Source organism: Bombina bombina, chromosome 11 (genome assembly GCF_027579735.1).
Source record: "Bombina bombina isolate aBomBom1 chromosome 11, aBomBom1.pri, whole genome shotgun sequence".
Classification (NCBI taxonomy): Eukaryota; Metazoa; Chordata; class Amphibia; order Anura; family Bombinatoridae; genus Bombina; species Bombina bombina.
The window spans coordinates 171,532,872-171,548,085 of record NC_069509.1 but is presented as its reverse complement, the minus strand read 5'-3'; the positions used below and the strand labels follow the sequence as shown (position 1 = coordinate 171,548,085).

The 15,214-nt window shown below is 38.0% G+C and overlaps 1 protein-coding gene across 2 annotated transcripts in view; it reads right to left on the bottom strand.

Moving 5' to 3' along the window:
- The window catches only part of CCZ1 (CCZ1 homolog, vacuolar protein trafficking and biogenesis associated), a 74,110-nt gene that overhangs the window by 51,101 nt on the left and 7,795 nt on the right, over positions 1-15,214 (bottom strand). For both annotated transcript variants that reach the window (XM_053694598.1, XM_053694596.1), the window contains exon 3: positions 6,263-6,360. In XM_053694598.1, coding sequence (XP_053550573.1) covers positions 6,263-6,360 — 98 coding nt within the window. The remainder of the gene's footprint in view (positions 1-6,262; positions 6,361-15,214) is intronic.

Genomic DNA, 15,214 nt, shown 5'->3' with positions numbered 1-15,214 from the left:
CTGGTATGTGTTTATGTAATAATTGTATGATATATACGTTATTTCTCACTTTTCGTCCATGAGATAAAAAAAATAAATACTTATTTCACCCTCTGATGGCGGCCCTGCTTCCTGCCGGGGGACATAATTTGTCCTGGGACAGCCTCCTCAATTAGGATCGTGAACGTCTGGTCACCATATTTTAAACAGTTTTATACTGGATTTTTAGATCAGTATCTGTGCATATTATTCTTTATAGTTGTGTCTATTACTTGCAGTTATATGAAGATTGGTGTATACTGCCCCTTTAAATTACAGGAAAGGGAAAAAAAAAAAGTTATAAAAGTATATAGCAAAGGTTTTGTTTTACTCCATACAAAACTTTTATTAGTACAATCCCACTGTGCACAGCAATCTACACAGATATATTACAAATAATGTAAGTTACAGTTTGTTTTTCGGGCTATAAAACAATCGCAGGGCAAGCATCATTTTTAGAAAAAGCAAGAGGTGTTTATTGCCCCTTTAACTGATACTTAGGCGTAATCACTGTAATAATGAAACACAGCAGATGTATCTAAATAGCGCTCACTCATCGCTATAATGGCCCATAAAAATGCTTAACATGGTAGGTCAGCTGTGCTTAGCTATTGATCATCTTCAGTCAACAGTCAGTCCCACTATAACTGCAAGATTACTAGATATATTTGTAAGGTTCCTTTACACGCCACTGTTCTCTGTTCTTAAATACTTCATGCACCGCCCTCTAAATATGGGTGCTGCCAATATGGAACCTAAATTACACTGCAGGTATCTGCAGGAGAGTTACTGCGCACGTGCAAACACATCAGCACTAAATGTAGTGAAAGCTAGATTAAACATGGCAGCTCCCATAATTAGAGGGAGGTGGGGAAAAAAAAAACTAAGTAGTGTTTAATTTAAACTAATACTACTGCAGACTGCCTCAGTCTGTCGATAACCAAAGAAGAGGGTCACATAACATCTATCGTGCTGCAGGAATAATTGATGTATTCGGTATTTAAATAAGCAGAAGAGGACAAAAACAGCGGATTTCGGAGGCCCTAACTGTCCAGCATTTTTCAGGATAGTCCCACACAGATTGAACAAATCCCACCTCCTGAACTGCAAGCCCCTCCCCATCCTGAAAAAGCGCCACCCTCTTATTCTCATATACGTGGGAGGAACAGACCGACTATCCACAAAGGAAGTGAACACCAAGCAATTGCTTCATCTCAAAATCAGTCCATTCCTCAAACCACTAAAAAGGAATCAAAAGTGAAAAAAAAAAAAAAAAAGTGTAAAGCACAAAATAAAAAAAATAACCGGCACTTTAAACCTTTAAAGGTTTTTAATAGGAGTAAATTAGAAAGTTGCTGTTCTATCTGAATCATTAAAGAAAACATTTGGGTTCAGTTTCCCTTTAATATGCTGGTGCACTGAGAATATCTAGCTATGCTTCACATGCACGTGCTGAGAGAAATGTTAACACTAAAACAGTGATAGCTTTCACTAGAAGCATTTTTGCCTATACATGTATATTGCAAATATGTTTCTATTCAAAGATTAATCTATGTGCCTTTAAAGTTTGACCGGACTGTCCCTTTAAGTCATACACCACATCAAAAATGTTACATTATCCATGGACATCGCTGCGGAATATGTTGGCGTTTAATAAATAAAGTATAATATTAATAATAATTACATAATAGAAGATGGATTTGCCTGGAATGATTGACAAGCCCTGCACCGAGCTGCATAAAATGATAAATACACCTATATTATAATACAGGCTCTCCAAATGAGGGAGACACAAGTCAGTTACCAACCGAAATGTCACTGGGGAGTCTTTCACACCTAACATTTAAATCTTGAACCAGTTATCAAAGTTACCAGTTCCTAAGGTGCGTTTATTACACCTGGGGTATAGATGTGTCTGTATATTATATTGAAGTCCTTCCACATATATGAAGATACGGATCCTTTTGCCCAGATATCTTTATGAGCAGCCATATGCTTTCATTATCAAAAGCTCCTTTTTAGCACTCAATAGTAGGAGATTCCCTATTTCCTGTAGCACCACCTTGCAGGTCCACTCATTCATATGTTGCCCTCTGCTCCTATAAAAACTACAGAGGCTATTGATGTTTGCTGCATTAACTACATAATATTTCATGGTTACAAAGCCGTTATTTGGGTTGATCACGCTAGTCACTCTTGTTACCGATTAGAGGGAAATGCCTTACTCACTTTAACTTCCTGATGCATAAACCTATAGGGTGCCTTATGTTTTTTAAAATATATTTTTATTAGGTCACCTTGTTTTACAAATAGTTGACATCAACAGTGCAACATAAATTAACTCAAATCAATAACTATACTATAGAATTTATATTGTCCAATTAAATCCTGTGAGACCCATTCCAGAAAGTCAGATTATAATCTGTATCGTCCTCTAAATTTGAGTATGTGAAATTGGTGTTTATCAGTTAAAGTAACCCTTAACGACACAGGTCGTACAGGGTACGTCATACACAAAGTGGTCTTTAAAGACCAGCGACGTACCCTGTACGTCGTTAGGGGTTTAAAGCAGCTGGAAGCGATCCTGATCGCTTCCAGCTGCTTTCAAGGTATTGCCGTGATGCCTCGATATTAAGGCATCACTGCAATACCTTTTTGGCACACCGATGCAGAGAGGGACACTCTGGCCCTCTCTGCATCGACCAGCGATGCTGCCGATCGTCGGTGGGTGGGAGAAGCTGCAGGGAGGTGGGTGGGCGGCCCATCGCTGGACTAGTTCTGGCAAGGTGGGCGGGAGCGTATGGACGAGGGGCCCGCGTGCACGATCACTGATATCTATGGGAGAGGGGGGGGAAATATTCCTTTGGAAAGGGGATCAGGGAGGGGGTACGATATTGAGGGGGGGCAGCTACACTACGGAAACATGGGGTTACATTAAAAAAAAAAAAGCAAATTTTTGTACCTAAAATGGCCACAAATAGGAAGAGGGGGGAGGTTAAGAGAGCTGTTTGGGGGGGGATCGTTGAGGTTGGGGGGTTAGGGGGGAACCTACACTGCAGAAACTATGAATGTATTTAAAAAAAAAAAAAAAAAAAAAAAAAAAGCTTTTATTTTAGTACTGGCAGACTTTCTGCCAGTACTTAAGATGGCGGTGACAATTGTGGGATGGGGAAGGGAATAGAGCTGTTTGTGAGGGGTCAGGGAGGAGACTGATCTCTACACTAAAGATAAATTTAACCATACAAGCTCCCTAGAAGCTACCTAATTAACCCCTTCACTGCTGGGCATAATACAAGTGTGGTGCACAGCGACATTTAGCTGCCTTCTAATTATCAAAAAGCAATGCAAAAGCTATATGTGTCTGCTATTTCTGAACAAAGGGGGTCCCAGAGAAGCATTTACAACCATTGGTGCCATAATTGCACAAGCTAATTGTAAATAATTTCAGTGAGAAACCTAAAGTTAGTGAAAAAGTTAGCGATTTTTTTTATTTGATCGCATTTGGCGGTGAAATGGTGGCATGAAATATACCAAAATGGGCCTAGATCAATACTTTGGGTTGTCTACTACACTAAAGTTAAAATTACCCCTACAAGCTACCTAATTAACCCCGTCACTGCTGGGCATAATACAAGTGTGGTGCGCAGCGGCATTTAGCGGCCTTCTAATTACCAAAAAGCAACGCCAAAGCCTTATATGTCTGCTATTTCTCAAGAAATGGGATCCCAGAGAAGCATTTACAACCATTTGTGCCATAATTGCACAAGCTGTTTGTAAATAATTTCAGTGAGAAACCTAAAGTTTGTGAAAAAGTTAGTGATTTTTTTTTTAATTTGATCGCATTTGGCGGTGAAATGGTGGTATGAAATATACCAAAATGGGCCTAGATAAATACATTGGGTTGTCTACTAAAAAAAAATATATACATGTCAAGGGATATTCAGGGATTCCCAACAGATATCAGTGATCCAATGTAACCTTCGCTAATTTTGAAAAAAAATTGTTTGAATATAGCAATGTGCTACTTGTATTTATTGCTCTATATCTCGCAAAAAAAAAGCAAAAACATGTAAACATTGGGTATTTCTAAACTCGGTACAAAATGTAGAAACTATTTAGCACGGGTGTTTTTGGTGGTTGTTGATGTGTAACAGATTTTGGGGGTCAAAGTTAGAAAAAGTGTGTTTTTTTTCCCATTTTTTCCCCTCATATTTTTTTTTTTTTTTTATAGTAAATTGTAAGATATGATGAAAATAATGGAATCTTTAGAAAGTTCATTTAATGGCGAGAAAAACGGTATATAATATGTGTGGGTACAGTAAATGAGTAAGAGGAAAATTACAGCTAAACACAAACACCGCAGAAATGTAAAAATAGCCCTGGTCCTTAAAGGAAAGAAATTGAAAAATGGCTTTGTCCTTAAAGGCACAGTAAACCTTAAAAATAATGTTATATAATTCTGCACATAGTGCAGAATTATATAACATTATTTAGGTGCTATAGCCATAAAAGCATTTTTTTACCGTTTAATTTGCTAAAATACAGCGCTTTTACAGACCCGCTCTCTGCTCTCTGCTGAGCGGGTCTGTTATTTTTAGTGAGCGCATCGGGCCAGCTGTATAGTCACAGCCCGGCCCAACCGCGCCATAGCACTAAGTGCAGCTTGCTCCTGTGACAGGAGCGAGCTGCACTTAGTCTTATGGCGCGGTCGGGCCGGGCTGTGACTATACAGCTGGCCCGATGCGCTCACTAAAAATAACAGACCCGCTCAGCAGAGAGCGGGTCTGTAAAAGCGCTGTAAAAGCAGAGAGCGGGTCTGTAAAAGCGCTGTATTTAGCAAATTAAACGGTAAAAAAATGCTTTTATGGCTATAGCACCTAAATAATGTTATATAATTCTGCACTATGTGCAGAATTATATAACATTATTTTTAAGGTTTACTGTCCCTTTAAGGGGTTAAAGGATCACTAAAAACGCAAAAAAAATTCTTTCATGATTCAGATAGAGCAGCAATTTTAAGCAAATCTTGCTATCTTTATTTAAAAAGCAGGAAAGTGATGCATAGGAGCCGGCCCATTTTTGGTTGAGAACCTGGGTTATGCTTGCTTATTGGATGGTAAATGTCAGCCTCCAATAAGCAGGTGCTATCCATGGTGCTGAACCTAAAATGGGCTGGTTGCGAAGATTTACATTCCTGCTTTTAAAATAAAGATAACAAGAGAATGAAGAAAAATTGATAATAAGAGTTGCTTAAAATTGTTGCTCTATCTGAATCATTAAAGAAAAAATTTGGGTTCAGTGTCCCTTTAAGCTTTATGGTGGTTTTCTTTTGATTTTATGAGTTCCAGTTCTTTAAAGGGACATTAAACCCAAAGAATTTATTTCATGATTCAGACAGAGAATACAAATTTTAAACAACATTCCAATTTACTTCTATTATCTAATTTGCTTCATTCTTTAGATATCCTTTGTTAACGAAATAGCAATGCACATGGGTGAGCCAATCACATGAGGCAAATATGAGCAGCCACCAACCAGAAGCCAATGAGCCTATCTAGATATGCTTTTCAGGAAAGAATATCAAGAGAATTAAGCAAATTAGATAATAGAAGTAATTTAGAAAGTTGTTTAAAATTGTACTCTCTATCTGAATCGTGAAAGAAAAAATGAGGGTTTAATGTCCTATTAAGGGTGCCTAATGTTTTTTTATGTTTTTATTAATATCCAATAGTGGACAATACATTTGAGCTTGAGTACCTTCTGCTATAATAACTGAAATACAGGAGGTCCCAAAGTGACCTTATGATCACTATAGAAGGTCTACAGTATTGAAGGTTAAGAGCAGTTTCTCCTCATTAAATATTGAGAATTATTGTAATAATATTTTGCTTTCTTCGGATCTCTTCTTTTACAATGTTAATTCTCTCATTGTATGTTTTGTGAACACTGTCAGTTTACATTGCTCTGTATGCCTTGAATTAAACCTCAATAAAAAATTATTAAAAAAATTAAATTAAAATAATAAATTTAACACTAAATTTTTTACAAAAAGAGATAAATAGAGCTGGCGGGTGACACCTTGCAAGCCCCGAGTGTGTATGGACATGCTTACTGGCTGGAGCCCATAAATGGGGGCCCTGAATTATTTCTATAGGTGCACACGTGTTCGCTCTACAGCAGCTCATGCGCCACTTGCAGCAGAAATACCGCACTAAACGGAAAGTAACTGGATCCAATCCGATACCTTGTAAACTGCACTATTGCTTCACAAAGGCCGACATTCTTAATTTTTTCATTCTTTTCTACTTCGTTTGGATGGTAAAAGAGAATCTTTTTTTCTTCCTGATAATAAAAGAGAGAAAAAAGGAAAGTTAGTGGTGCGTTACAGATACTGACGATGTTAACACTATTCAGCTGGTGTGAAGTGCTTGCAGCTTCGATTTAAATACTTCCTCTTATTTTATAGTTACACGAAAATATTCTGAGGTATTAAAGAGACAGTGTACGGTAAAATTGTTTTTGAAACTCCATTCAGATAGAGCATACCATTTAAAAAAAAAACAAAAAAAAAAAACTTTCAGATTTACTCCTATTTTCAAATTTGCTTTGTTCTGTTGGTATAATTTGTTTAAGGAGCAGCAAAGCACTACTGGGAACTAGCTGAACACCTCTGACAAGTCGATGACAAAAGGCATATATATGCAGCCCCCAATCACCAGCAAGCTCCCAGAAGTGCACTGATACTCCTGAGTCTACCTAGGTATGCTTTTCAACAAAGGATAAGTGAACAATTCAAATTAAAATAGAAGTAAATTGCAAAGTTGATTAAAATAAATGCTCTCTCTCACGTATAGCCCTTTATAAGATGGTTTGTCTCCCCAAATTATTATATGTCCTGCAGAATACTCCATTGATCCTTAAAGGAAAAGACGTTTTAATACTCAATGCTGCCCTGAGAAAATTTATCTGGCAAAATAAAAAACCTGGAATTTCTTTATTTAAACTTTCTCTTCCTAGAGAATTTGCGGGGCTAGCTTTACCAGTTTTCCAAATGTTGGATTTCGATAGGAGATGTATTAAAACTTTTGGTTCTCTAAGGGCGGAATTTAATCTCCCCATAAGGACTTCTTCGCGTATCTACAAGCAAGGCATTTTGCGCTTAGTATAACAAGTAATTTCGTCTGGAATTGGAATTTGGGGAGCATAGAGAAATGGCTAGTTTTAGCTAAAAACGGATTTATGTCAGTTTCCCCTAGTTCTGAGTTCCCTAAAGGGGGCCCTTAACTTGGAACAGATTTCTAATAATTGGGCCACAGTATTATCACAAAACTATGTGGATATCAGTCTTATCCGATACTCAATCCTTGAAGTTACGCGAATAACTCTTTCCTCCACCTGGAGAGAATCACATATCAAATTACTTCTTATGACTTTTTTTACTCCTGAGAAAGGTTCTCGGTGTGGAAACCTTAACTTCAACTGCTGCCCTAAGTGCTCTCTACCCTCGGCCAATCTTATACAAATGTTCTGGGATTGTCCAAGGATCCAACATTTCTGGCTCAAACTACAATATTGGCTTAATAAAACGTTGGGGATCTCCCCTCTGATTTTAACTGCACTGCAAATAGTGTACCTATGGAAGAATCCAGAGGAACGGCATGTAAATACTAAAATTGTTAACATGGCCATATTAGCAGCCAGATACCTAATCCTTAAAAAATGGAAAGGAAAGGCGACCCCAGTATTCCAGAGGTTAAAAATTGCCTTAAAAAACAATGTATTCTTGAACAGATTGATACTAACCTAAACGATGAACGTGATGTCTCTGCATTCTTTCGGAAGTGGTCAGTTTTTTATCAAATCCTTCGCTCCGAGTGAAATTGATCATTTAATTTACCCATTTAGAAACACAGAACTCGTGTTGCTTGATATATGGTAATAAGTCTCCTTATCCCCCCCTTTCCTCACCCCTTTTTTTCCCTTTTCCTGTTTTAGGTATGGTTCAGTCTTGAACCATCAACCTGGCCCTTTTTGGGCCGGACATAGATTTGGTTTGTTGTTATATATGCGGGATTTGGTTAAATGTTATATGTTGTTGTACTAAGAAAATAACAAAAACTCTCCAGCAGAATATTACACAGATAACAGGTGGTGTACCTGACTCCACATAATAAGATTAGCAGGGGTATTATATTGTACCCTAGTCAAACATTTTAGAGGGAGGCATCTCTGCTAGGTTATAAAATCTTCAAGTCACATGAATGTCAGCAAATATCTATAACCGTCAGAGGTATTTTCTTTTACTTGTGTTTTCCGTTTACTATTGTAGTTTGCATGGTACTTGGTCAATGTAAATTTACTCCTTTTTCTTTACCCCCTGTTTTAAGCGCCCTGCGAGGTGCTCTATTGTAATTTACTTTCCTTGTCTTTATGTGAAATCATATGTTTAAGTTAAACCGTATATTCTGTTGGATAATAAATAAAGATCTCAGTGATCTCAAAGTACTGGCCCTGGTGTCATATAAGACCCTCAAAATAATTTAATCTGGCCCTCTCTTGTTTAATAGGTAAATTATTAATTTGTCCCCATCAATTTTTTTAGGGTTCTAAGAGGTGTAACAAGTTGATGTACTATATAGTCACTCACAAGATAAATTTAAAGACAAACATGCTTTGTATAATGTAGACCCCCATAATTCACTGCTTGGATAAATGTCACTTTTTATTCAGTTCCAGAATGAACACTTCAACTTGACACAAGATAAATATACACTGGGTATGCCTAATCTAGACTACAATTCCCACCATGCACTATTACTTTCAGTTCCTAGTATATCCAGTTCCAGAGCGCTCATTCTGTTCAAGTGGCCCCCATGGGAGAAGAACACTTGGCCAGTGGTCCTTGGATACAATGAGTTCGATAACTCTGCGTCTATCTGAATAATCAAAATTTAATTTTTTTTTTAGACTTGTTATACCAGCTGCAGAAAATAAAATATATGAGAAAATGTTTCTTTAGGGTTAATTTTGTTTTGTTTTTTGAATCCACAATCCATTAAAATGGGAAGAGCTTGCTGGGAAATAAGATTTTGTTATTTTATCACTTTATGTACACACGCATGCTTCTTATATTATCACTGTATATATACCAAAGCTCAATACTTAAAGAGGACAATTGCTTATCTCCCCTACCTCCCACTGGGTGTGTAATGTCTTCAGAAGGCTATGTTTACACAGCTTTTCTATAGCCTATAATTAAAGGGACAGTGTAGTCAAAATTTAACTTTCATGATTCAAATAGGACGTGCAATTTTAAACAACTTTCCAATTTACTTTTATCATCAAATTGGCTTTGTTCTCTTGGTATTCTTTGTTGAAAGCTAAACCTAGGTAGGCTTATATGTTAATTTGTAAGCCCTTGAAGGCCGCATCTTATCTGAATGGACTTGACAGTTTCACAGCTAGAGGGTTCATGTGTTTCATATAAATAACATTGTGCTCATGGAATTAGCACTAATTGCCTGAAATGCCAGTTTGTCAAAAGATCCACGATAAGGAGGCAGTCAGCAGAGGCTTAGATACAAGGTAATTACAGAGGTAAAAAGTATACAACAGTGTTGGTTTTGAAAACTGGGGAATGGGTGATACAGGGATTATCTATCTTTTTATGCAATAACATTTTTGGTGTTTACTATAGAAACGTAGTATAGGTAGGGATACAGGCAAATTTCAAATGCTGATATAAAGGTAAAGGAGTTATTTGTAAACAATAGTCTGATAAACTAAAAAACAGAAATCTGACAGCTTTGTAAACTGCAAGATTATTTTTTTTTCATTTATTTTTATAAAACCATTTAACAGTTAACATCCAGAAGAACAATGAAAACTCAGCACTAGTCTAGAATAATTTCATTTTATGTGTGTTTGTGTATTTTTTAGTTGTTTTAATTTAGAATATTTTTAAAAATATATGAAACACATTAACTCATGTGTCAGTGAAATCCACTTAAAGAAACGTTGATCTCAAAACAACCTAAATATTTTTTTGCCGGAAACGTTCAAGTAAAAGCTCTTTAATTTGAAACAAGTAAATGCATATTTGTGTGCAAGCGATACTGTAGTATTAGTGCTTATTGGCTAATAAGGAGAACTCCACCTCTGATGGTAGAAAGGGAAATATCTCCCAAGTCGTTTAGATGCAGCCAATAAAAGCCAATCTGGGCTTTAATCCATACACAACAAGGCTAGCCGCTGTCAAAGTATAAAGTGAAATGGTTTTCAGTTATCTGATAAAGCCAAATAAGGATATATATGTAGCAGAGTTAGCCTTGAGAAGTCAAGTTCTGACAATTAGAAATGGCTAAATTGTCAGAGCTAAATGACATGAAAATCGAGCAAAATCAATAATGACAAAATATTGCAACGTTGTTTCATTACACATAACTAAACTTGTTTACTGTCCCTTTAAACTAAAGGATACTGCAATTAAGCTAAATTAATTTAACTGAACTCACAAGATGCTTTGCATTTCAGCACAGAGATTTCTTTGTATTTAGCACTTACTCGTTTTATTGGATGTTTACGGCAGTGCAAGTATCACAGTGTGCGTCTACTGAGCTCTTATAACAACCCACAAAAAATGGCCATTAAAAGGGCTGCAGAAAGGCTGTGTAAATAGCGGATGATATTCCAAGATTCTGTCCCCTTCAACGTTTATTTTACTTACAAACCAATAGCACGTTATAGTGATTTTTGAAAGTTTGCAATGCACTGTAATAAAGTGTTTGTCTCCTTTTTTCTGGTACATTGCTGTAAGCAGGTTAAATTTGTTATGAAAACACAGCAGAAGGAGACAAAAGCCGTTATCACTATATACTGTAAACCAAAAGCACCCACTAAACACAGTAGAATATCATAATCAGTAAATGCATATTAAATAGACAATGCAAACGCACTTAGGGGTCCATTTATCAAGCTGCGACAGACATGGGCCAATATACGCGCCCCTGACTGCCACAGCTCGCCCCTAGCAGAATTCAGCATTGCATAAGAACGCTATTTTGCACTCACGTGCAATCCCGCCCGCCCCCTGCCTGCGCACAGCCAATCACACGCAGGCAGGAGCTGTCAATCTCCCTGGTCGGACATGGCCTGGAGATTGAAATTTGCCACCTTAGAGGTGGCGAAAGGTTAGGAAAGCAGCGGTCTGATGACTGCTGCTTGTTAAATACGGACTGCAGGTTCTCTTGTGAGAACCTGTAGTCGTAGGAGGTCGAAAGGCTGGCGTAGCCTCTGATAAATTTTCACAAAAGTAGTAGATGTTTTCACTTAGTTTTATTTTCCATCTCACTGCATCATGTGACAGCCATCAGCCAATTACAATATGCATATACTTACCTACTGTGAATTCTTGCACGTGCTCAGTAGGAGCAGGTGCCTCAGAAAGTGCAAATATAAAGACTGTACAGGTTTAGATAACAATTGTGTGCTCTGTCTGAATCATTTTTAGTGTCTCTTTAACAATACTAATGAATTCATTGCAAAACTAACTATGTCGTCACTTTAGCCCATCTGCCTGACAACCTACTGGCACTGACCGTGATATATTCTGTTACAATGTAACATTTCAGCACCTCTCTCTGTTAGCAAGCCTGGGCATCAACTAGAGGCTGCGAGAACAGGACAGGTTTAAAGGGACAATAAAATCACAAATCAACTGTAATGATACATTTAGAGAATTCAATTTTAAATTTACATATCTAATTTGCGTTGTACTCTTGATATCCTTTGTTGAAAATCATACCTAGGTAGGCTCAGGTGCAGCAAAGCACTACTAGAAGCTAGCTGCTGATTGGTTGCTGCACATATATGCCTCTTGTCACTGGCTCATCTGATGTGTTCAGCTAACTCCCAGTAGTGAATTGCTGCTCTTTTAACAAAGGATACCAAAAGAATAAAGCAAATTTGAGAATAGAAGTAAATTGAATAGGTGTTTCAAATCAAATGCTCTAACTGAATCCCAAAAGAAAAGAAAAAAAAAAAAGTTGGGTTTCATGTCCCTTTAATTTAACCCCTTAACGACACGCGTCGTACAGGGTACGTCTTGCACAAACTGGTCTTTAAAGACCAGCGACGTACCCTGTACGACGTTGGGGTTGAAAGCGGCTGGAAGCGATCCTGATCGCTTCCAGCCGCTTTCCGGTTATTGTAGTGATGCCTCGATATCGAGGCATCACTGCAATAACATTTTTCCCCATCCGATGCAGAGAGAGCCACTCTGTGGCCCTCTCTGCACCGGACATCGATGCCGCGATCGTTGGTGGGTGGGAGCAGACGTGGGAGGCGGGTGGGCGGCGATCGATGATGACCGGTGGGCGGGATCGTGGGCGGGATCGTGGGCGGGATTGCTGGGGGGCGCGCACGGACGCGCGCGTGCACAGGGGAGGCGGGCGGGCGCGTGCACGGGGAGGGAGCGGGTGGGAACCGTTACACTATGGAACAGTGGTTTATATTTAGAGGGAGAGAGGGGGGATAAATATGTTAATCGAAGGGATCTGGGAGGGGGTGGGGGTTTAGTCTTGGGGGGGGGAAGCTACACTACAGAAAAGTGGGGAAAAATTAAAAAATATACTTTAAAAAAAAATATATTTTTTTTGTAAACTGGGTACTGGCAGACAGCTGCCAGTACCCAAGATGGCTCCCAATAATGTAGAGGGGGAGGGTTAGAGAGCTGTTTGGGGGGGGATCAGGGAGGTTTGGGGCTAAGAGGGATCCTACACAGCAGCATATGTAAATATGCTCCCAAAAAAAAAAAGAAAAGAAAAAAAAGATACCTTTTATTTTAGTACTGGCAGACTTTCTGCCAGTACTTAAGATGGCGGGGACAATTGTGGGGTGGGGGAGGGAAGAGAGCTGTTTGGGAGGGATCAGTGGGTCTGATGTGTCAGGTGGGAGGCTGATCTCTACACTAAAGCTAAAATTAACCCTGCAAGCTCCCTACAAGATCCCTAATTAACCCCTTCACTGCTAGCCATAATACACGTGTGATGTGCAGCGGCATTTAGCAGCCTTCTAATTACCAAAAAGCATTGCCAAAGCCATATATGTCTGCTATTTCTGAACAAAGGGGATACCAGAGAAGCATTTACAACCATTTGTGCTATAATTGCACAAGCTGTTTGTAAATAATTTCAGTGAGAAACCTAAAATTGCGAAAAAAATTACGTTTTTTTTTAATTTGATCGCATTTGGCGGTGAAATGGTGGCATTAAATTTACCAAAATGGGCCTAGATCAATACTTTGGGTTGTCTACTACACTACACTAAAGCTAAAATTAACTCTACAAGCTCCCTACATGCTCCCTAATTAACCCCTTCACTGCTGGGCATAAAACACGTGTGGCGCGCAGTGGCATTTAGCAGCCTTCTAATTACCAAAAAGCAACGCCAAAGCCATATAAGTCTGCTATTTCTGAACAAAGGGGATCCCAGAGAAGCACTTACAACCATTTATGCCATAATTGCACAAGTTGTTTGTAAATAATTTCTGTGAGAAACCTAAAGTTTGTGAAAAAGTGAACATTTTTTTTTATTTGATCGCATTTGGCGGTGAAATGGTGGCATGAAATATACCAAAATGGGCCTAGATCAATACTTTGGGATGTCTTCTAAAAAAAAATATATACATGTCAAGGGATATTTAGGTATTCCTGACAGATATCAGGGTTCCAATGTAACTAGCGCTCATTTTGAAAAAAAGTGGTTTTGAAATAGCAAAGTGCTACTTGTATTTATGGCCCTATAACTTGCAAAAAAAGCAAAGAATATGTAAACATTGGGTATTTCTAAACTCAGGACAAATTTTAGAAACTATTTAGCATGGTTGTTTTTTGGTGGTTGTAGATGTGTAACAGATTTTGGGGGTCAAAGTTAGAAAAAGTGTGTTTTTTTCCATTTTTTCCTCATATTTTATAATATTTTTAATAGTAAATTATAAGATATGATGAAAATAATGGTATCTTTAGAAAGTCCATTTAGTGGCGAGAAAAACGGTATATAATATGTGTGGGTACAGTAAACGAGTAAGAGGAAAATTACAGCTAAACACAAACACCGCAGAAATGTAAAAATAGCCCTGGTCCTTAAGGGAAAGAAATTTAAAAATGGCCGTGTCCTTAAGGGGTTAAAACATACATGACTTAAACGTGTAATTTACATGCATACTGGCAAAGAAGCCCAGAGGAGCTGCATGAAAGTTAAAGGGACGTTGTAGTATAAAACAAAAATATTCTATTGGAACATTTTATTTTTAAACGATTTCTCTTCTTTTACTATGTGTTTAATTCCTTCATTCTGTTTCACATGAGGATTTAACCAGTGATTGGAGTATACGCAGGTATGCCGCTTTCTCATTTTCTCACAAGCACTATCCTCATTTGGAGTTTCACAGGAGCACAACTATGTATTTAACCCACTTACAGATGCAAAGTGGGAGAAAGAAATTTGTTTAAAGGGTCCAAATTGAAGCGTGCATGGGTGCATTTCATTTTGAAATATTAGCATTTCTGTAATATACTTCCATTAGCAAAACTGCTTCTAGTAAAAGTTATTACTATTTTCAGTAGCATACGCACATATGCTGCGAGTATCCTTGCACCTGCATTCAAACAATGCACCTTCTCAGAGAGTTAGCAGTGGCGTGCATGACACAAAGCTTCACTGATACAAAACACACCTCCCCCAGCTCTAGTCACACGTAGCATATGTGCGTATGCCACTAGAAAAACAGGAATCTTTTTTTTTTAGAAGAATTTTTGCTAATGGAAATATTTTGCAGAAACGCTTCTACTTAAAAGTGAAATGCACCCAAGCACATTTCAATTTTGACCTTTCTATCCCTTTGAAAATAAAAGGTACTTTTCCATTTAAGGACCACCCATGACTACCACTGACTTGAGAGCATTGAGCGTATGATAAACATAATAGTTGTCTGATTAAGATAATAGTTAATGTAATATTTTCCTTACTATACAGAAGGAAAGTCGGGAGGCACTACTTGTTCATTTAAGGCGGTAGAGAGATGCAAGAAAAAAAAATGACAGTATACTTGAGTGCATGTGCACATGGTATACTTGAGTGCATGTGGTCACTGACAGCTGTAGGCAAAACAAAACAAAAAAAGTGGTACTTTTCCATT